Genomic DNA, 23,152 nt, shown 5'->3' with positions numbered 1-23,152 from the left:
TCATGCACCAAGGAGGAAGACACAGAACTCTGGGCTCAAGTCCAGGGACACTCAAGGACCCAGGACCTGGGTGTTTAGGGGAGGGGTATCAGATAATTTAGGTCACCAACCATAACCTTAAACATCTATAAATAATACTTTAAAAAATAGATATTAATGCTTTGTTTCCTTATGTTTCAATTGTTGATCTATTACGTGCTCTGAGTGAATTATAAGTTCAAATGGCTTTGAAATAAACTTGGTGCATCTAATTTTTTCAATTTTCTGAATATTTTTTTAGTAGTAAATGATGCCTATTCTGTGTCACAAGATTAGGCAGTCCATCCACAATGAAGATTCAGTGCCCTTCAATGCCATTCAAAGGTTGAGCTACCAGGGCAAGTTTGTTTTCATTAAAAGTTTAAACTTTCTCATGTTCCAATTTTCAAATATAACATGTGTATTCATGACTTTTTGAATTTTATTTAGTGTTATATGGTGACAGTATAGAACCTGTTATATTATAGTGCAACCCTATAATCCTGGAAAATAGCAAAGGTTAAACCGCCACACCCCCCACTCTGTTTTTTTTATTTTGGAAACAGTTTAAGGCAAGGAACCACACTTCCATGTAAGACTCACTCAAATCTAATGACCCTCCAAATTGGTTAACTTGACTTAATCAAACTTTAGTTTAAGTTTCACTCCTTCTCCCAGTCACCTGAAGTTTGGACCACCCTTCAGTATTGTAATTGGGAACATCCTCTCTTTAAGATTGCCTCCCTGGAGTGAGCTGACCTTAAAATAAAACATTCCCAGAGTACCTGTAGGTCATACCACATGCTCATCCACTGCCTCATAACTGGTGCTTTCTAGCCTCCTTTTCTCCTTCATATAAAAGAAAAGCTCTCTCTCTCTTTTTTTTTTTTTTTTTTTTGGTGAAACTTGAACATTGCAGATCTGCTAAGAGCAGTTGGTCCATTGCAATAATTTTTTAAAATAAAATCTTTCATTACCTATGTCTGAATTTGGGGGTTTTTTAATGGTAAATATTTTAATTGTTCCATCTGTACTAGATTGTATCTGTTTTTGTGATACAGGGTTTAATACATACTCAACTGGTAAAAGTAGTTCCTAGTTTTAAAATACTTCATCAACCCTTAATAATTTGTGTCTGTTTCATAATATTACAGTGAAACATATGGCAAAACTTTGAGGAAATATTTTTTTTAAATTTCTAGTGAATATGTTGATTTTGCTTCAGTGAAAATTATACAAGTATCCAAACTCCACATAAACAAAATGGATTCATGACTTTTCTCCTATAATGAGATTCATCTCTGCTAGTCCCAGTTTAATGAAAAGATCCACAATCAACTCATTTCTCTGCTTGGGATCATGGAAGTCCATGCTGAAATTGCTTTCTTGGCAACATAGGTACTTAGCAATATTGCATAATACAGAACAATCTACCTTATAAAGATTCCCAAATCTATCCCAGGCACCATATCTTTTGAAACTGTGCTAATACGTCTTCTAGTATTCCTCTGTGTACCATGCATGCCAGGACATCCTGCTCATTTTAAACCAAAAATATGTTAAATATGGTATTTTTCCTACCTAGACATGGATCATATTTCAGCTGATTAACTTTTTTTTTCTTTTTTTGAGACAGAGTCTCACTGTGTTGCCTGGGCTAGAGTGCCATGGTATCAGCCTAGCTCACAACAACCTCAAACTCCTGGGCTCAAGCAATCCTCCTGCCTCAGCCTCCCAAGTAGTTGGGACTCCAGGCATGCGCCACCATGCCTGGCTAATTTTTTCTATATATATATTTTTGTAGTTGGCCAATTAATTTCTTTCTATTTTTAGTAGAGATGGAGTCTCGCTCTTGCTCAGGCTGGTTTTGAACTCCTGACCTTGAGCGATCCTCCCTGCCTTGGCCTCCCAGAGTGCTAAGATTACATGAGCCACTGGGCCCAGCCTGATGAACACTTCTTCATGGATAAAATCTTCTAGATGTAGGGATATGAGAGGAAAAAATACATCAAAGTAGATACAAATTCACAGATATTGGCAAAATTATTGCCAGTAGAAACTATACTGTTTAACATTTGATAATTTAGTTTTACTTTCTTTAAGGTTCCTATGAAAGACAGTAACCTCTCTATCTAATACCCTTAAAAATACTGAGTAATTAATCCTTGAGTTGAAAATAAATGCACATGTATTCTAAACACTGTTTTACAGGCTTTGTTAGCAACAACAGATCATCGAGCTCACATAGATTACAATTTTAAAATAAAAATTACGTTTTCTAAGTAATTTCAGAATGCATATAAAATGAATTTTAATACATTTAGAAGTTATCGATAGAACCATGTTTTGATGACAGCAAAGTTTATCTCAAAGGTATTTGAGGTTAAGTCCATGTCTCAAGTGTGGAGTAGAATAACAAGTAAAAGGAAGAACAATGCTATTTATTTCTATTTGTAAAAAGTTACCGCTTTTTGACTTAACTAATCACAGACCTTAGCCCTTCAGGCCCACACACCCCAGGTACTTTCCCCGTGAAAGTCTTGGGAACTGAGCACAGGGTTGATACTTTCCTTCCAGAGTAAATGGGGGGCAGAAATGGATGTTCTTTGGGGCGTCAGCATGAAATAGCATTTCCTGGTCTAGTTCACATCCCAATTGCAGGGTTTGTTTAATTAAATTGCTTAATTTTAATTGCAGAAACTTTTCTGGATCTAATCACAAACCAGCGTTGACACGCCCAGCGAGATCCCATTTCCCAGACCTCTAAGTTGCTTCCGCCTGCCTGGTAGGTCCTGGGATGAGGCCAAAGAAGCGCGGCCCCGACCCCACCCTCAGGATCCCACCGCACGATGAGGCCTTTCCCCATGCCCTGTCCCCCATCCTGTTCCCACCCCCCTCTTGCAGTTCTGCCCGTTTTCTCTCCTTCCTTACCCCACCCCCAGGCCAACCGCTAGCCCATGCACATGCGCAGTTTCCCCGCAGACCAGGTTCAGATGCAAATCTCTTGGAGTGAAGGCGTGTGAGAGTTGCCCTCTGTCTGGGTTAAACCTGGGCTTTGCAGAATCCTGCTCTTCCAAACCTGATTTCTGCGGTTCCCTACAGACCTCAAAATCCCAGCATTGTTTCCTTCACCCCAAGTAAATTCAGAACTCCCTGTGAGCGTCCAGGGGTTGCTTTTTTGGTGGTTAAAATTACACTTAAGCTGGTCCTGCCCTTGATCTTTCTGGCTTCAGGCCTTGCAGACACCTCCTTTCCTGCCCCTTCCTTCTTAGGACCTATACTGATCCCTCCACCTGCCCCGAGCCACGTAAAGTGCCCACCCCGGAGGGGTATTCACGCTTTCCTGGTCCTCTGAGCCTCAGCATCTGGAGATGTAACCCTAGTCCGGGAAAGAACCAGATACTCTCCTTGTTGCTGGGATTCTGCATCAGCCCCCACTCCCCAAAGACCCAGCTGTGCTGGGCTCGCTGGGCCTGGCCCTCCTGCTCTCCAGGCCTCCCCTTCCCAGTCATTGCTTCCCCTGACCCAGCACAGAGGCAGAGATGCCTTGGGCTGTCTCTTCATGTCCAGTGTTCTGTCCCAAATTCCACCCCACTGGGACATTTGCTCTTCCATCCACTCCCTGTGAATGGCCGAGCAAAGGGGATCAGGAGAAGGATGGACAGCAACTGAGAGCAAATAGAAAAACTGAGAAAGAGTGAAAAAGAAGGGGTGAGAACCCTAAAAAGTTGTCAAAGTACAGGGTGAAGGAGAGATTTGCAAAGACACAATAGAAGTAAAAGAAGAAGCCAAGAAAGTAGCGAGGGGGGAGAGGGAGAATGAAAGTAACTGGAGAAATGTAGAGAAAAGCTTGATGTCCTGAGAGATGAAAGACAGCAAATAGGGAGAGGAGCAGCAAAGGGGGAGGCACCTCAGACAGAGCGAGGGGACAGGAGGGATGATTTGGAGCCAGGGTAGAGAGAGCAGCATGGTGCTAGGACAAGAGCAGGCACCACAGCAAGGAGGAAGCTGGGGACCTGGGAGTGCCAGAGAGTGAGGCAGGGTGTAACAGGGAAGAGGGAATTTGACAGGGGGAGAGAGATGGGGAAGAAAGAGACAGAAATGTGTAAGGTTGGGGACAATCAAAAGATTGAACAGAAAGAGCCACAGCAGGTGAAACAAGTTGCCAGATCCCAGCGAGTGATCAAGCAGAAGAGAAGGAAGGGAGAAACAGCAGGCGAGGGGAGGGGCACAAATGAGCAGCAGAAGCCTGGAAGTGGGGGGGGACAAAAGGGAAAAGCTGGAGATAGAAGGTGAGAGATATGTACAGAATGAGGGCAGAAAACACAGTAATGAACAAAGAGGGGACTCTGGGTCCAGATGAGTGGTGAACTGATTGGAAGGTGATTAAGTTGTGATGTTGATTTCTGTCTTTACAATCTAATAAATTTTAATATGTTTGTTTAAATTATGCAGATGCTGGTGAGAACTATAAAAGTCTTTTCTATATGACATGTGCATTTTTACAATTCTTGGTAGCAGAGTCCAGCTTACATTTGCAATCTCTGTTCAGCCCTCCCAGAGGGCACTGACTTGACTCATTTAGTTGTGGGTCACCCTCTTCCCTTTTCCTGGGATGCCATGGCGTGGGGGCAAGTACATGAGCTAAGAGGAAAAGCAAAAGTGTTTTCCTTTGGAGCAAAAGTGTTTTCCTCCTGTCACACTCAATATAACAGTGAACACTCAACACAGAATACCTCTTGTCACCAAAAGGTGTGTGGGGATTACTCCCCACCAATCTCCATCACACACTAACTGGGTGTCCTATGGTTTAACTCAATTCTGACACCATGTACCTAGAGTTACCATCAGGTCCCAGTGGTTGAGGGCTCAGTCCCACAAGACACCTGTGACTTCAGATGCCAGTTGCAAGTTCCCCTCTTAAGACCTGAACTTCTGACTGACTGGGTACAAACTAGGGATTCCCTTGAACCCACCCACCCTTTATTTGGTTCTGTTAGATTGCCAGAGCAGCGCAGAGAACTCAGGGAAATACTTTTCTTAGTTTACCCATTTGTTATAAAAGATACTACACAGGATTGCAGATGAGTGGCCAGAGGGAAGAGCCGTCCTAGCAAATTAATTGAACAAGAGGCGGGATTAAGAGAGCCATACATTGGTCAGGTCAGTCAGAGGTAGAGCTACCGCTTGCATAGTTCATCTGAAGTGAGGGGCAGCCTTGCGGAACTGAGCTCGTTATCTGTGGGATCTGATGCCGTCTCCTTGTACATAGGGTCAGAATCGGGTTAAATTGCAGGACAACAGCTGGCAGTCCGTGGGGAAAACCACCAACCACATTTTGGTGACCAGAGCAAAGTATTCTGTGTTGAGTGTGAGAGTAGTAAAAACAGTTTGTTTTTTTCCTGTCTTCTCCAACAAACAATAAAGCCCTCCCCCCACCACCACCCTTCTATTCCTTCATTTTTTTTGTTTGTTTGTTTTTTTGTTTTGACACAGAGACACAGAGTCTCACTCTGTTGCCCAGGCTAGAATGCCATGGCGTCAGCCTAGCTCACAGCAACCTCCAGCTCCGGGGCTCAAGCGATCCTTCTGCCTCAGCCTCCCAAGTAGCTGGGACTACAGGCATGCGCCACCAGGCCTAGCTAATTTTTTATATATATATTTTTTGTTTGGCCAATTAATATATATGGTTGGTTGCTTTTTTTTTTTAGTAGAGACGGCATTTCACTCTTGCTCAAGCTGGTCTCAAACTCCTGAGCTCAAAGGATCCACCCGCCTTGGCCTCCCAGAGTGAGGCCACCACGCCTAGCCTACTCCTTCATCTTTAAAACAAAAAATACTCTTACCTACATTTCCCTCTATAGTAAGTACCACTCTTCTTTACTCCATTTAAGAGCATAATGCACTAAAACCTGGCTCGCTCTTTGTCTTAAATTCTTGCCTGAACCCTTGAATTCTTATTTGAATCAAGCTTTCACATCCAGCGTTCCACTGATCCTTTTCCTGTCAGTAGCATGTGGCACAGTTGATGACTTTCTCTACTTTTTTTGGCTTTGAGGACCCCCGCTAAACTAGATTCAGAAATCTATTCGTTTTAAATTTCTTGTGGCCTCTCTGATCGCTTTGTGCTTTCCTCATCTGGTGTCTCTGCAAATATCTGCTGTCTGAATGTGGGGTGACCGTGGTCCTGAAGCCTGTGTGTCCACACCCACTGCCTTTCCTTCTCATCTCATTTCATAATTTACACCCCACCCACGTGTCTCCATTTCCCCTACAGTCCTCTCCCCCGAGCTCTAGAATCCTGTGTCTGGTTGTCTCCTCACCTTTCTGCTGGGCTAACAGGCATCTCCCCCTTCTTATGTCTAAAAGGGACTTCCTGAACTCCCCCAAACGTGTTCCCCTTTAGTCCTCACATCTCAGATGAGGGTGATCCTGTACTTCCTGGGGCTTAGCTGAACTTTTGTCATTTATTTAAAATATATGTTACTACATTGTGTGTTAATGTATAAGGTAAAGAAGAAATTGCCAGTTTTCTTAAAATGGGTTAGGAAATACATCATTTCCACCGTTCTTCTGAGGTGTGGGAGAGAAATGTGTGCAGACCTGGCCCTCCCTGCTCTGCTCCCCCAGGACCTCTCTGGCCTCATCTCCTGCTTGTGTCGTCCCCACTGGCTCTGCTCCAGCCACACAAGCCTCTTCCCTTTTCCTGGGGCCAAGGTGGCTCCTGCCTCAGGGCTTCCACATAGGCTGTCCCTCTGCCTGGAGCTCTCTGGCCTCTCAGCTGCAGGTGACAAGCACTCTTCCTTCCCCAGGTGGTTGTGCAGGTATCACCTCAGTAGAGACTTAGATGACCCACCCCCATTGAACATTCCAGCCACACACACACATTGTCCATGTTCTATGGTTTTGTGTGTCTTTTGTTTCTTGGCCTTCCACTGTCTGAATATTGGTGGCGTGACAACAAGGCCCCAAGGGGAGAATAGTAAAGTCAACATCGGAGGTGTCTTGGGCTTGCCCCCTTGAATGGAGCTCAACCTTGGCTTCACATCAGAGTGCTGAGACATTTTGCAAATACATCTTTTGTACTCCCTTATCAGAGATTTTCATTCAAATGGGTTAAGGCCCAACCTCAGTAATATTTATATTGCCCCAGGTGATTCTACTCTGGGTCCTGCATTGAACACCAAACTCTGTCCTTGTTTCTGGGTGTTGAGAGCGGCCTGTGATCTAGGGGTGAGGGGGGCTGTGCTCTGCATCAAGTTTGGTCAGGGCCATGCCTGTGCCCTGGAGGGGAGCTCAGCCCAGCCCAGCTCCCCCCTGCTGCAGCGTGTATGTGGGCTTCCCCACAAGAGGGGTGAGTTCTGCACAAAGAGGTGAAAAACTCACTTTTTGATCTTCACGGAGGAGGTTTTTGCCCTTGCATTCCCCCAGGTGCAGTGTGGAATTTTTTCCACAGGGTAAAGTCTTCCCTGTGTGTGTGGTTGTGGTACAGGAAGAGGATGTGTTGATTCTTAGCATTAAACAACATATTTTTGACATTTAGGGCTGACTGCTAAAGATTCATGATACATGAAGAAGCAGCCCAGAAGAGGAGGAAGAGGAAAGAAAAGGAGTCAGGAATGGCTGTTACTCAGGTAAAGTGAAATTCTCGGTGGAGTGTTAGGAATCTCCCTCCTTTCTGAAGTGCCGGGCACTGGAGTTGCTGACCTTCTGTGACTGCAGCGTCCAGCCTGACATGTTTGCTCACACGCACCCATGCCTTCCCTTGGTCCCTGTCACCTCTACTTAGAAAGTAGAGATGGCTCCACTGGGCATGATCCTGGGAAGGGCTTCACACCCAGACGTGGGTTAGAGATGGAGTGTGGCCCTGTGGCGTCAGTGCTGTTGGGCTGCAGGGACTGTTTAGGTCCCATATCAGGATGCACTGTCAGCTGTCTGTAGATAAGAGTTAGAGAAGCTGCACATGGAAGTCACGTATTAATGTACACAAGTACCTGCTAAACTCTGGGAAGACAGACCAATAAGGGAAAATATTTTTAGCCTGATTTTCTCATGCATTTAAAGCTAAACTAGTGAGTCAATGTGTCTCAGTATTTGTCTCTCAGGATGCTGAACTCCCCCACCCCACCCCATCCCTGGGTGCATCCTCCATTTGGCTTAATAAACCTACACTGATTGAGATTTTTGCCTCAGTCACTTACCTGGGTCAACATATGATGTGTGTTCATGAGTGTGTGGATGCATAAGCCCATGGTTTTTATCAAAGATGCATCATTTAAAATACGTTTTATGTCTTAACAATTTAAATTGTATGTGAAATATTTTCTGTGGCCTTAAACTTGTTCTACGATATCACATTAATAAACGGCTGGTAAGAATAGCAATGCATTATCAACATAAATATGTTTGTTTATGTAAAGGCCTTTTATTAAGGCCCATGTTGTTATCACTAAAATTGTTTCAGCTTTGCTAAGTTACATAGCCCACTCTGAATTTACTTTTGATGCTATATCTGTTACTTAACTATTAGATTTGTTAGGTTTAATTTTAATTTGTAGACATCTGGGTACAGGTGCTTGCTCTATCATTTTTACCTCTTAGACCTGAGGTGAGTTTCTTAGAGTGTCTATAATACAGTTATCTCCTAGTAAAATGGGAAGAGATCTATCTCTCATGTGTTATTGTGTTATATAAATTAATACATGCCTTCCACATGGGCATTGTTTAAAAATGTTAATTATTGCTCTTTCTATCATCACCACAGTTTTTAGATTCTGACTTTGTTTTCTTTCTTTCTTTTTTTTTTTTTTTTGAGGCAGAGTCTTGCTTGTTGCCCAGGCTAGAGTGAGTGCTGTGGCGTCAGCCTAGTTCACAGCAACCTCCAACTCTTGGGCTCAAGCAATCCTACTGCCTCAGCCTCCCAAGTAGCTGGGACTACAGGCATGCGCCACCATGCCTGGCTAATTTTTTTCTATATATATATTAATTGGCCAATTAATTTCTTTCTATTTATAGTAGAGACGGGGTCTCTTGCTCAGGCTGGTTTCGAACTTCTGACCTCGAGCAATCTGCCCGCCTAGGCCTCCCAAAGTGCTAGGATTACAGGCGTGAGCCACTGTGCCCAGCCGATTCTGATCTTTAAAGCCACTGTGGACATTATCATTTCTTAAGACATCACTCATGGTCTAGCTTATCTAGATACTGAGTATCACTTACTGTGTCAAGCATGATATCTAACACTTCTACAGAGATAATCTTCTGTTGGTTTTATTTTTTCCAAATTATTTTCTTTCTTTAATCAACGCCTGTGAAAAGACTTGAGTTGGTTATTTGTATATTTTTTGTATTCACAAAACAGAGAAATCCACACTGTTTTAGAGAATATCATAACCTCTTATAGAAAGGTATAATAAAACAAAATTAAGGAGGTATAACTTGCTCAAACATGTGCAAGAACATAGGAAAAACAGACTGAGTTTCGCCTACTATACTCTCACAACACAGAACGCTCTGTGATCTCGAATGTGGATTTTCCTCCACATATCAAGCACGCAGTTCTGCAGTAGACAAAAGTGAATGTTCTTTTTTATAATTAATTCTATTATGACACTGGATACAGGATCGTATCCCACAGGTTGAGGGCTCAATCCCACAACAGTACCACCGCTTCAGTGCCAGTCACAAATACAGATTATGGCTTGTGCTTCTGACTGACTGGCTATAATTCACGAATCCCCCTCCTCGGATTTAATGAATTTGCTGGAGTGGCTCACAGAACTCGGGAAGCCACTTTACTCATATTTACCCACTTATGATACAGAATGTTACAAATCATACAGATGAAGAGTCAGATGGAAGCACTCTGTTGAGCGAGGTGTGGGATAAGGGTTGAGGGGTGTCTATACCCTCTTTGATTGTGCCACTCCCCCCGCAAAAGAGCCTCCCTGTGTTCACCTATCCCTCTGTTTTGGGGGTGTTTGTGGAGGTTTCATTACCCAGGCATAGTTGCTTCCATCCTTGACCACTGGTGATCAGTTCTCTCTACCTCTATTCCCTTTCCCCTCACAAGAAGTTGGTTCCAGGAGCTGAAATCTCAACCCTCTAATCCAGCCTTGGTTTTTCCAGTGATCAGAGCTCTTCCTGAAGCCACCTAATGGCTTCCAGCCACCAGTTATTTCATGAGCGTACAAAAAGGTACTCATCCCTCCACAGATTTCAAGTGAGCTCTGATGTCAGGAAAGGGGCATGAAGACCAAATGTGTGTGTGTGCCAGCCTGCTCACTTGAATTTAAGCGGTTCTAACAGTTTTTCTCATTTTATGTGAACATTAGAAGTCTCCCCATAGTTACATGGTGAAATGTGTTTTCCATTTTAGGGACATTTGACGTTCAGGGATGTGGCCATAGAATTCTCTCAGGTGGAGTGGGAATGCCTGGACCCTCCTCAGAGGGCTTTATACAGGGATGTGATGTTGGAGAACTACTGGAACCTTGTTTCTCTGGGTGAGGATAACTTTTCCAGAAGTCAGGATATATTCTTATGTTTCTTCACATTTTCCCTTGTGAATCTCTTGGGAGCCCCTGCATTGCCTGATTGAGATTAAAGCCTTATTAACTCAGAAATGAAAAGCTTAAAAATGGAAAATCTGGACTTTAATCATCCCCTTTCTTCAGATGTTCTGCTCCCTTCATGATATGTCATTGGAGGATTTCAGAGCTTTTATATGCATACATAATACTTTATGTCAAATTTGGTTTTTGGGTTTTTTAAATTTTTTTATTTTTTGAGACAAGGTCTTGCTCTCTTGCCTAGGCTAGAGTACAGAGGCATCATCATAGCTCACTGCAGCCTCAAATTCCTGGGTACAAGTAATCCTCCTGCCTTAGCCTTCCAAGTAGCTGGGACTATAGGTGTGCACCACCATACCCAGCCAATTTTTTTGGTTTTTTGTAGAAACAAAAAAAATATATTTATCTCAATATGTTGCTTAGGCTGGTCTTGAACTCCTGGCCTCAGCTTCCTGAAGTGCTAGGATTACAGGCATGAGTGAGTCACTGTGCCTGGCCAAGTGTTAGAATTTTAAAATCTCCAATTTCCTGTTTTCTGCCTGTCTGCTTTTACTTCAATGGTTCATGGAATAGAGCTACATATCTGCATATTATAGTGGTTTCTAAGCATTCAGACGGAAGCATTCAGTGGATAAATTTTTGACATGTTTTTTGAGATCCATTTCTGATGTCCCCTCTCGTGTAAATGTAGGGGTGGGATTCTAGAAAAGCCACAGCACATTATTTCTCTCTTTTCATAACTAGGAATCTGTAGTTTTGACATGAATATCATCTACATATTGGAGGAAGGGAAAGAGCCCTGGACTGTGGAGAGACAGGTGAAAATTGCAAGAAAACCACATAGATGGGAAAGTACCAAAGGTGTGATCACAGGTAAGAGCTCTCATGATCAGAAAGAAAGCTGCTCATTCAATAGAGCATGGAAAACTCTCTGCAAATGGAGGAGGTCTTTGGGGAAAAAAAAAGTTTATATCCCGTGAGCTCTGCAATGAATTTTTTCCCCCACTTACTCTGTTCTTCAGATGTGTAAAAGTTTATGCTTTCACCCTCCAGTTGTGGGTGGACACAGATGCAGGGTATTTGTCATGACCTGCAGTACTCTGTCATCTTGCTTCTGTGATCTCTTTGGTTTCTTTCCGAAAGGTGGCTTTCCTCTTTGGTCTCTCCTTCTGTATTTAATTCTTCCTGATGCTCAGTTTTTCCTCCATATAGATCAGAGATGAGGGCTCCATAGTCCTGATGTCTGGATCTATCTGTGTTCTATCTTATTTTGTGCACCTGAAAGACTTCTCATGAGATGGGAAACTTTGCCTGGTCTCACTTTGTTGGGGCCCGTGGAAATTTCTTCAAGCTATCTCAAGCCCTTTCTGCCTGCTGAGACTTTTCAGCCAGTTCTTACACTCCACTTTTGCCACACTTCATGGGTGTATGTGACAGGGAATGGTTTGGATCTTAAGAGCATGAATATAAAGACAGTTGACAGAGTCATTCTCTAATTAATCCCCACTCCTACATGGGACGCATATCCTATTTTTTCCAGGCTTTAGCATAGGATCTATAGGCAGAACAGAATCCTGTCTCAAGAACTCACAAAATCAAACTTCCATATGTTGTATTTTTCTCTCTCTTCTACCACTCATTACTCTGTTAATGTAGAAAACCTAGGCTGTTCCTCATACCATATTTTCTTACGTTTGTGTGATTTTGCCTTTGAAAGATGCTTTTGTTACAATTTTATTTGTTACTATGATAACCCACTCTTAGATTATGGATAACTTCTTGTGGACTATCCTATGGAGTGGTCTTACTGGTTAACAAAATTAATAAATGAGAACACTTTGACTAATATGTTTGAATATCATCCTGCTACATACAAGATGCATCTTGAAGTCACTGAGACTTGTCAGCGTCTCTAAAGATACTGAGATGGAAAGTATCAGGAGAGCCTCATAAGTGTGCCCAGTTAGTCTTATTTTTGAAAACTATCACAAAAGTATCTCTTAAGGGCATTGTGACAGTCTTGATTACATACAGTAATGATCATCTCCTTACAGTAATGATCATCTCCTTCATCAGTGATTTAGGAATTTCTCATAGGGTCAGCATTGTTCAAGTTCATAGCCTTATATGTATCAGACTCACGACTGAATTATTGTTCACACCACATTTCTCATCCCCTTTATGTGTCCTTATTCATTTTCAACAGCAAAACTTTTGTTCTATTTGTTTTATTGTTCAAATGTGCACCAGATACAGTTTTATTCTTTTTTTTCTTTCTTTTTGAGACAGAGTCTCACTCTGTCACCTGGGCTAGAGTGCCATGGCATGACCCTAGCTCATAGCAACCTCAAACTCCTGGGCTCAAGCAGTCATCCTGCCTCAGCCTCCCAAGTAGCTGGGACTACAGATGTGCACCAACAAACCTGGCTAATTTTTTATATTTTTAGTAGAGACAGGGGTCTCACTCTTGCTCAGGCTGGTGTCAAACTCCTTACCTGAAGCGATTCTCCCTCCTCAGCCTCCCAGAGTGCTAAGATTACAGGCGTGAGCCACCATGCCGGGCCCAGATACAGTTTTCATACAGCTTACTGAGGGAACTGATGAAGTTGAATCATGTCTCCATATTTTAATTCTGCCATCATTTGTTTAAGCCACTGCAGCTTTCATCTTGTACGTTTCCATTTATTATAAATGAACTTTTATAACAATTATTTTATTTATTTAATTAGCACTTACTTATAGTCAAGGAACTCTTGAATGAAAAGAACAACCCTGGAGTGATCACACAACCTGTTTCAAACTATATTACAAAGATACAATTTATTTTTTATTTTCTTGAGGCAAGGTCTCGCTCTGTCACCACAGTTAGTGTGCAGTGGCATCATCACAGCTCACTGCAACCTCAAATTCCTGGGCTTAAGTGATCCTCCTGCCTCAGCCTCCCAAGTAGCTGGGACTGCAAGTACACACCACCATGCTCAGCTAATTTTTCTGTTTGTAGTAGAGGCAGAGTCTCACTCTTGTTCAGGCTGATCATGAACTCCTGAGCTCAAGCAGTCCTCCTGCCTCAGCCTCCCAGAATGCTAGGATTACAGGCGCGTGAGCCACCATACCCAGCAATAATGTGTTCTTCAGAGGATGGATGTGTTGTTAAGCTTGATTCCATCATTCCACATTGTATACCAATAGCAGGACATCACTTCATTCCACATAACTATATATATACAATTACAATTTGTCAGTCTATAATAAAATTTTAAAAAATCATATTACAGTTCTTGCAGTCTATATTCCTTCATTTCTCTTAAGAGAAACCTATTTACAATTCCACAAACTATAACTTTTTATAAATAAGATTACTAATTCTTCTAAACTCATTTTATCATGGTTCCTAGAATATTTTCATTTTCATATGATTTATACATGATGGTTTTTCAGCATGCATTATGAAATACACCTGTCACGTACCACTTGTTAGTGTTGCAAAATGCCTGTTTGTGTGCATGTAGTTTTATAACATATTTAGTAAGATACTGTTTTTTTCTGACATTGCTTTATTGAATTCTTCCTGATATTTCCCCAGTGCTATGATTGTTTCAGAATTCAAAATTGCCACTTTTTAAGAATTCATCACCATTTACTTACCATTATAGCCTATCATGTTGTACTTTAGTATTTATTAATATTTGTATGTAATATTAGAGCATAACACTTATTTTCAATTATGAGACAGCTAACTGTTTTTCGCCAGTTGTATATGTTCCTTGAGGTCATGGTAGAAAAATACTACTTTAAAGGCTAACATAGGCTTCTACAATGTGAATGTTGGGTTATAGGTTGCTTGAATATAGGCTTTCATACTATTTTAATTGCATGTAGCCACTTTGTTAAATAATACTTGTTTTTTTAACTTCCTTTGTATTGGAATTGATGATTATAAGTTTTATAAGTCTAATATAAGTATTACTTTTTGTATAATATGCTTCTTAGTATGAAGTATTTGTTTTACATACAGTGATTAATTGGAAACCTATGATTCTTTATATCTTGTAGGTCTCTCTCCTAAATTCGTTATCAAGGATTTACTACCAAAAGGGAAAAACTTTACAAGAGAAATATTCCAAACAGCGATGTTGGGAAGACAAAACCATGACATTGAAGACTTTTCCTTCAGAGAAGTCCGGAAAAATATATATGATTTTCAGTGTCAGTGGCAAGATGCTGGAGGAAATTATAAAGGAGTGTTTATGACCCAGAATGAAAATATCGCCGGTAGAAGAGATCAACATGGTAGAAGTGATGCAGGTAACAAGGATGTTAACAACCAGCTTGGATTAAGCTTTCATTCACATCTGTCTGAACTACAGCTATTTCAAGATGAAAGGAAAATTTATGAATGTAATCAAGTTGGGAACTCTGCCAACTGTGATTCTTCAGTGTCACTACAAAAACCAATTTCTTCTCGTGTCAGAACCCACAATTCTAAAAAATATACAAATGAATTTAGCTATTTTGCATTACTCACACAAGGACAAAAAGCAAACAATTGGGGGAAACCTTACAAATGTAACGAATGTGGTAAGGTATTCACTCAAAATTCACACCTTACAAGTCATAGAAGAATTCATAGTGGAGAGAAACCATACAAATGTACTGAGTGTGGCAAAACCTTTAGTGTTCGTTCAAACCTAACTATCCATCAGGTAATCCATACTGGAGAAAAACCTTACAAATGTAATGAATGTGGCAAGGTCTTCAGTCAGCCTTCAAACCTTGCAGGTCATAGGAGAATTCATACGGGGGAGAGACCTTACAAGTGTAATGAGTGTGGGAAAACCTTTAGAGGACATTCAAACCTAACTACCCATCAGTTAATCCATACTGGGGAAAAGCCTTTCAAATGTAATGAATGTGGCAAGCTTTTCACTCAAAATTCACACCTTGCAAGCCACTGGAGAATTCATACTGGTGAGAAACCTTACAAGTGCAATGAGTGTGGCAAAGCCTTTAGTGTTCGTTCAAGCCTGGCTATCCATCAGACAATTCATACTGGAGAAAAACCTTACAAATGTAATGAATGTGGAAAGGTCTTTAGGTACAATTCCTACCTTGGAAGGCATCGCAGAATTCATACTGGAGAGAAACCTTACAAGTGCAATGAGTGTGGCAAAGCCTTTAGTATGCATTCAAACCTAACTACACATCAGGTCATCCATTCTGGAAAAAAACCTTTTAAATGTAATGACTGTGGCAAGGTTTTCACTCAAAATTCACAGCTTGCAAATCATCGAAGAATTCATACTGGAGAGAAACCTTATAAATGTGATGAATGTGGGAAAGCCTTTAGTGTGCGTTCAAGCCTAACTACCCATCAGGCAATCCATACTGGAGAGAAACCTTACAAATGTATTGAGTGTGGCAAGGGCTTCACTCAAAAATCACACCTTACAAGTCATCAGGGAATTCATTCTGGAGAGAAACCTTATAAGTGTAATGACTGTGGCAAAGTCTTCAGTCAAACTTCACAACTTGCAAGGCACTGGAGAATTCATACTGGAGAAAAACCTTACACATGTAATGAGTGTGGAAGAGCCTTTAGTGTTCGGTCAAGCCTAACTCTTCATCAGGCAATACATACTGGACAAAAGCCTTACAAATGTCATGAATGTGGCAAAGTCTTTAGGCACAATTCATACCTTGCCACTCATCGAAGAATTCATACTGGAGAGAAACCTTACAAGTGTAATCAGTGTGGCAAGGCCTTTAGTATGCATTCAAACCTAACTACCCATCAGGTCATCCATACTGGAGAAAAACCTTATAAATGTAATGAATGTGGCAAGGTTTTCACTCAAAATTCACACCTTGCAAATCACCGAAGAATTCATACTGGTGAGAAACCTTACAGATGCAATGAGTGTGGGAAAGCCTTCAGTGTTCGTTCAACGCTAACTACCCATCAGGCCATACATACTGGGAAAAAACCTTACAAATGTAATGAATGTGGCAAGGTCTTCACTCAAAATTCACACCTGGCAAATCACCGAAGAATTCATACTGGAGAGAAACCTTACAGATGTATAGTGTGTGGGAAAGCCTTTCGTGTACGTTCAAGCCTGACTACCCATCAGGCAATCCACACTGGAGAAAAACCTTATAAATGTAATGAATGTGGCAAGGTCTTCAGGCAAAGTTCAAACCTTGCAAGTCATCACAGACTTCACAGTGGAGAGAAACATTACAAGTGAGTGTGGCAAGGTTGTCAGTCACAGTTCACTCCTTTCACAACATCAGAGAATTCATCCTTACAAATGTAATGACTATGGCCAGTCCCTCTTAATTTGAACCATTAATAGATATCAAGAGAGTCCATGATAGGAAATATCATGTAAATTTATGTGGCAGAGGCTTTATATAGGCCTCACAGCTCAGTGGGCATCAAAGTATACATAATTGATGAAACTACACAAATGCAATGTGTCTGGCGATGCCATTACCCAATGACCATAACAAATGTAATGTGTTTGGTGAGGCTATTACCCAGTGACCATAGTAACTGTAGATGAGGATTCATATGAGGAATAACTCTGTCTCTAATTTCCCAATTAATCTTTGATATTTTGTACTGAAGTATAATTACAAGTCCAAATATGTTAAAACTTATACTCACATATTAAAAGGTCACAGGATGTTTGTATATGGCCAGTTAACTTCAGGTTATAAAATGTTTTATTGAATTATTTAAAGTTTCTTGAAAAGAGTAGTGATTATGATTTTCAATCTGAACTTTGAAATATGTTGATATTATATGTCTTTACCCACCTTCCGTGGTGGTTTCTGGGAAAGGATCAATAGGATGTAAGGGCTCAATTCATTTGGTGAGTGTTTTTTCTATCCAGTTTGTGAAGAAGGACTCTAGCTTTGAAAATTAAATACTGTCTGAATTAGCATCTGTGAGGGGCTGAGAATAATGTAAAACAGTGATGGCAGTCCTCATTCTCATTGTGTTCCAGGTGCCTTTCTCCTGACAGGAGGGCACTGTGGGTTCAAAGAGAAACGCTCTACCAACTGACCATCAAATGAGCAGGCCAAGACCATGGGACAGTGGCATTTTTATGGGAGGAGAGTAATAGGTGATTAGGCACTGGTAGTGTAGTAGAAGTAATGCAAAGGAAGTGGTGACCACCTTCTCCATTGAATAGCAATAGCTGCTTTATAGCAAAAGATTGATGGAAAATTAGTCTTGCTTTTGCAATTAAAGATTAAATAGTTACCAGAGTGAAGAGTTTATTCGAAAGAACCAGAATAACATGTTCTTGAGTAAGACTCATTAACTGCTGGAATCACATTTTGCTTCTGTTTTATTAAGAATGTATCATAGATGTAATGTTTTAACTATTACAATTTAATCTTTTGAAATAAATGAATCCATTCTTTCAACATAATTGTATTCTATCTCAGTGGGATGCTTTGTAGTAGACAGTGATGTACCATTAGGCTTTTAAAGTTAAAGCATGAAGAACATTTTTTTTCTTTGGTGGAATCAAATGGCACAATTTTGGGAAACATATTTTACACTGAAGTTATGCTGTCCCTACTCTGGCATAGGATATTTATTTGAGTACATGAGAATCTCATAGAAAGCACATTTCACATTCTTAACACCTTAAAATCTATCTGTATTACTATTGATGCAGATGTACCATATGATTATATTTCCATATACATCTTTTGAAAGTGTGCCAAATAAGGCCCATAGTGTGAATCTTGACTTACATGCAGGGAAAATGCAAATATAGTAAAATGTGAAAATAATGAAATGAAACAGATTTGAGGAATAAAGATAAAAATAACACCACCTTCATTTTATTTTTGACATTCACAAATTTCCCCTTAAGAATGAACATACACAACAGGAATTTTTTTGTTCTGGCAAATAAACTAGACACTTCATATATTCACTACTATAACGTTTTTGGTAATTTAAACTTGGTACCACTCCATTGTAACTGGATTGAATTCCACCTAAGGTTTGGTTTAGATATTGACAATGATGCTCATAAACTCAAGTGTCGAGAGAATATTACATAATGTGACTTTCTCAGAGAAGCTAGTAGACTTACAAAGCTGGTCCAAAAATGGCTTGAGAGAGCAGAGATAAAGCAAAACTCTGTTTCAAAAAACAAAACAAAACTGTATTTCTGCTCATAGATAGGATGAAGGCACTATAAGACATGAGTCTCCATCTTCCTTGTTTGCCAGCAAATTAATAAACCTCCCTTTCCTCATTCTTCTGATGTGGCCCCAGGGACAAATGCCAACTTCTAGGAACATCAATACACAGATACACTGAGTTGCAGCAGAGCAAGAGGTTTAATCTTAAAGCTAACCGTGAGAGGGGAAGAAACCTCAAATCCATTTCCCTGAGGGGTTTGAGGATGGGGATTTTATTTGTTTGTTTTGAGACAGAGTCTCACTCTGTTGCCCAGGTTAGAGTGCAGTATCATTATCATAGCTCACTGCAACCTCAAACTCCTGGGCTCAAGTGATCCTCCTGCCTCAGCCTCCCGAGTAGCTGGGACTACAGGCATGCACCACCACACCGAGCTAATTTTTCTATTTTGTAGAGACTGGGTCTTGTTCTTGCTCAGGCTGGTCTTGAACTCCTGACTTGAAGTGATCCTCCTCCTAGACTTCTAGTGGGGATAGGCTATTTAAGGGGTTTGGAGTGGGTGGGAGTGTGGAGATCTTTGAATGGTGGAACAGTACAGGGTGAAGAGTCACTAGACAAGGGTGAAGAAACTGCATTCTCATGTTGATTTGTTTCCTGGGCCAGGGGTCTCAAACTGGTTGGCATCTGGTGTTCCCCTGGAATTCAGGATCTGAAAAACATTTTAAGCCATTATGAAACATTATCTGCAAACACAATGAGGATGACAGTCTCACTTTGTTGTCTGGGCTAGAGTGCCGCGGTGTCAGCCTAGCTCACAGCAACCTCAAACTCCTGGGCTCAAGCAATCCTTCTGCCTCAGCCTCCCGCATAGCTGGGACTACAGGCATGTGCCACCATGCCCAGCTAATTTTTTCTCTATATATTTTTAGTTGTCCAATTACTTTCTTCCTATTTTTAGTAGGATGGGGGTCTCACTCTTGCTCAGGCTGGTTTTGAACTCCCAACCTTGAGCAATCCGCCTGCCTTGGCCTCCCAGAGTGCTAGAATTACATGCCTGAACCGCCGCGCCCAGCCTGAAGATTATTTTTTTAATATTTTTTTCTTTTTATTTTATAATAATTTTTCTTTTATTTTTTTTGGAACCCAGAGTGTACTTTGGCATGGATGAAAATTAATTCTTAAAAGCAGTATGATTCTAACATCAAAGATCCAATCTATAGCAAAAAGGAAGTAGGTCAAAGTGTGCCTGATTAATGGTTAATTATAACTATATTTCTGTGCAGATTTCTTGTTAACCCTCTGAGAGTTATTTCACATCCATGTTGATTCCTTGACACTTTTAGAAGAAACAAAACTCCCCCTATACAAAATGGGTTCATGACTCTAAGCTACAATCAGCTTCTCATACTGTGTTGAGTTTAACAAAAAGGTCTACAATCAACTCGTTCCTTTGCTTGGGATCTTGGAAGTTCAGAATAAAAGTTATTTCTTAACAACATAGCTACTTAACAATATTGCATGATACAGAATAATCTACCTTGTGAAGATGCCAAAATCTATCCTGGACAGTGTATCTTTTAAAAAAAAATGTGCTAATGGCTGGGTAAGGTGGCTCACACTGACAATCCCACCACTTTGGGAGGCTGAGGCGGGAGCATCGCTTCAGGCCAGGAATTCTGAGATTAGCCTGGGCAATATTCGGAGACTTGGTCTCTACAAAAAATAATTAGCAGAGCGTGGTGGCACAATTCCCAGATATTAATACTAAAGAGGGTGAGCCAGGAGGATGGCTTGAGCCCAGGAGTTGCAGGCTGCAGTGAAATATGATCACCCCACTGCACTCTAGCCTGGGTGAAAGACAGGTACCCTGTCTCAAAAAAAAAAAAGTGTCATGCCAGGACATTCTGGTCATTTTAACTGGCTGAACTGGCATGCTCAGCCCACGCACAGCTTTGTATTTTCCACTCTAGCTTGCATCCCCTTCACAGGCAATTCCAGGCTTTTAAATTAAATTGCTAAAAGTAATGTGAATAACAGGAATTTTCCTGCAACCAGTTACCAACAGATTTTGATCTCCCGCAGCAAGAACCCAGTTCCCAGACCACTGAGTTGCTCCCGCATTACGGGACGGTCCAGTCTTCTTCACACTGAAACCCGGCGCTGCGGGAGCGAAGCCTCGGGAAGCGCCGGCCCCGCCCAGACTCCGCCCAGACTCCGCCCACTCCTGCAGGTCCCACCCAGGCCCCGCCTCTACTGCGTGCGCAGTTCATCCCGACCCGGAAGTTGATCTCGCGGAGGGAAGGCGAGCCTACGGCCCGTGAGTTTCTCTTTGTCTAGATTAAGTCTCCGTTTCGCACCCCACTGCACTTGTGTACCCCGGATCTGGGGGCCGCGCGGACCTCGAAACCCCCGCACCGCTCCTTCCGCCCCGAGCGAATGCAGGCGTCCCAGTGAGAGTCGGGTGTCGCTTCCCTGTGAGTTAAAATCAATCTGAGGCCGGTCCTGTCCCCGATGTTTCTGCCTTAGGGCCATGAAGACACCGCCTTTCGCACCGTGTCCCTGCTTAAAGCCCTTCGGTGACCCCAAAACTCCCTCCAGGCCACGTAAGGTCCTCACGCGCGAGGTGGATTCACGCCCTTCCGGTCCCCAAGCCTCGCCCTTGTCGGCCCCTGGAGGGCGGCGCCGCGGCCCAGTCCTGGAGACGCCGCGTTTCTCCCCGCTCCTGGGATTCTCAGACCCCACTTCTCTCCTAATCGGTCCCCGCCCTTTCCTCCTCTGGCCCGACCTCTGCTTCCCAGGACTCTTGGTCCTAGGTCACAGTCACCGCTTCCTCTGATCCTGCGTTGCGGGAGGTGACCGGGCCTTTCTTGTGACACCCAGTGTTGTTCTGTCCCAAATGCTTCCCTGCTGGAAGACGTGTTCTTCTGGGACTCGGGCATCTTATTCCACCTCCCTCCCTTTGAATGTGTGGGCCAAGGGGGTCAGGAGAGAGACTGAGAGGAAATAGAAAGACTGAGGAACTGAAAAAAAAAATGAAGGAGACCCATAAACAGATGGCAAAGTAGAGGGTGGAGGAGGGATTTGCAAAGAGACGGTAAGAGTGAAATGAAAGAAGCAGCCAAGAAGGTAGCAGGGGGGAAAGCAACTGGAGACACTTAGCAAAAAGATCGATGTCCCAAGACATGAAGGACAGCAAAATAGGGAGAGGGGCAGCAAAGGGGGACGCTCCTCAGACAGAGAGTTGGGGGAGAAGACAAATGATATGGAGTCAGGGCGGACAGTGGAGTGGTTCTGGGACAACAAAAGGGGACCCCTGGTGCCAAGGAGACCTGAGGGGAACCACAGCAGAGAGGAAGCCTGAGGACCTGGGGGTGCCAGAGAGTGAGGACAAGGGGGTGTAACGGGGAAGAGAGACTTTAACAGGGAGGGCAGAGGGGGAGCAGAGATGGAGAAGAAGGAAGAGATTGGGGACAATGAAAAGATTGGGTAGAGAGAGGAACAAAGGGTGAAACAACGTTTCCAGAATGGATCAGAACAGGAGTAAGGGAAGGAATAGAGGGAAGAAGGGGAGAAAGAGCAGAAGAGAAGGGGGCACAAAATGAGGAGCAGAAGCCCAGAGAGAAACACAGAAAAGAAGAAAAGAGCTAGAGAGAGAAGATGACAGTGAGACATATGTACAGAATGAGGGCCAGAAACACCGTAATGAAGAAAGAGGAGAACCTTGGGTTCAAATGAATGCTGAGATGATTGGATATGATGATTAAGTTGTGACATGTTGGTTTCTGTCTATATAATGTAATAAATTTGAAATTTGTATAGAGTATACAAATGAGAATGAGAATTGCAAAACTCCTTTCTGTAAAGCTGGTGCATTTTGTAACTCTTGACGTAGTCTAGCTTCTATTTGCAATTCCCATTCAGCCAGAGGACAGTGACTTGACTCATTTAGTTATGGGTCACCCTCTTACTCTCTTCTCAGATGGGGTGAGGAGTGGGGGAGTGAAGTGGGGATCAAGTGACTGAGTCTTTGTTACATGGTGCCTTTTTGTCATTGTTTTTTGTTTGTTTGTTTTTTTGAGACAGAGTCTCACTTTGTTGCCCAGGCTAGAGTGAGTGCCGTGGCGTCACCCTAGCTCACAGCAAACTCAAACTCCTGGGCTCACACAATCCTGCTGCCTCAGCCTCCCAAGTAGCTGGAACTCCAGGCATGCGCCACCATGCCCGGCTAATTTTTTCTATATATATTAGTTGGCCAATTAATTTCTTTCTGTTTATAGTAGAGATGGGGTCTCGCTCTTGCTCAAGCTGATTTCGAACTCCTGACCTCGAGCAATCCACCCCCCTCGGCCTCCCAGAGTGCTAGGATTACAGGCGTGAGCCACCGCACCCGGCC

At 42.3% G+C, this 23,152-nt stretch overlaps 2 protein-coding genes across 2 annotated transcripts in view; both read left to right on the top strand.

The window, feature by feature from the left end:
• LOC105867597 (uncharacterized) overlaps positions 1-19,545 on the top strand; it is a 25,465-nt gene extending 5,920 nt beyond the window's left edge. The window contains exons 3-7 of the mRNA XM_012757826.3: positions 2,716-2,803; positions 7,562-7,652; positions 10,394-10,520; positions 11,331-11,459; positions 14,640-19,545. Coding sequence (XP_012613280.1) covers positions 7,581-7,652; positions 10,394-10,520; positions 11,331-11,459; positions 14,640-16,834 — 2,523 coding nt within the window. The 5' untranslated portion in view covers positions 2,716-2,803; positions 7,562-7,580 and the 3' untranslated portion in view covers positions 16,835-19,545. The remainder of the gene's footprint in view (positions 1-2,715; positions 2,804-7,561; positions 7,653-10,393; positions 10,521-11,330; positions 11,460-14,639) is intronic.
• Positions 17,074-23,152, top strand: part of LOC142861042 (uncharacterized) — a 26,550-nt gene continuing 20,471 nt past the window's right edge. Inside the window, exons 1-2 of the mRNA XM_075998986.1 lie at positions 17,074-17,113; positions 20,896-21,076. Coding sequence (XP_075855101.1) covers positions 17,074-17,113; positions 20,896-21,076 — 221 coding nt within the window. The remainder of the gene's footprint in view (positions 17,114-20,895; positions 21,077-23,152) is intronic.

This window comes from Microcebus murinus, chromosome 32 (assembly GCF_040939455.1).
Source record: "Microcebus murinus isolate Inina chromosome 32, M.murinus_Inina_mat1.0, whole genome shotgun sequence".
NCBI classification, from domain to species: Eukaryota; Metazoa; Chordata; class Mammalia; order Primates; family Cheirogaleidae; genus Microcebus; species Microcebus murinus.
This window is presented reverse-complemented; position numbering and strand designations above follow the sequence as displayed.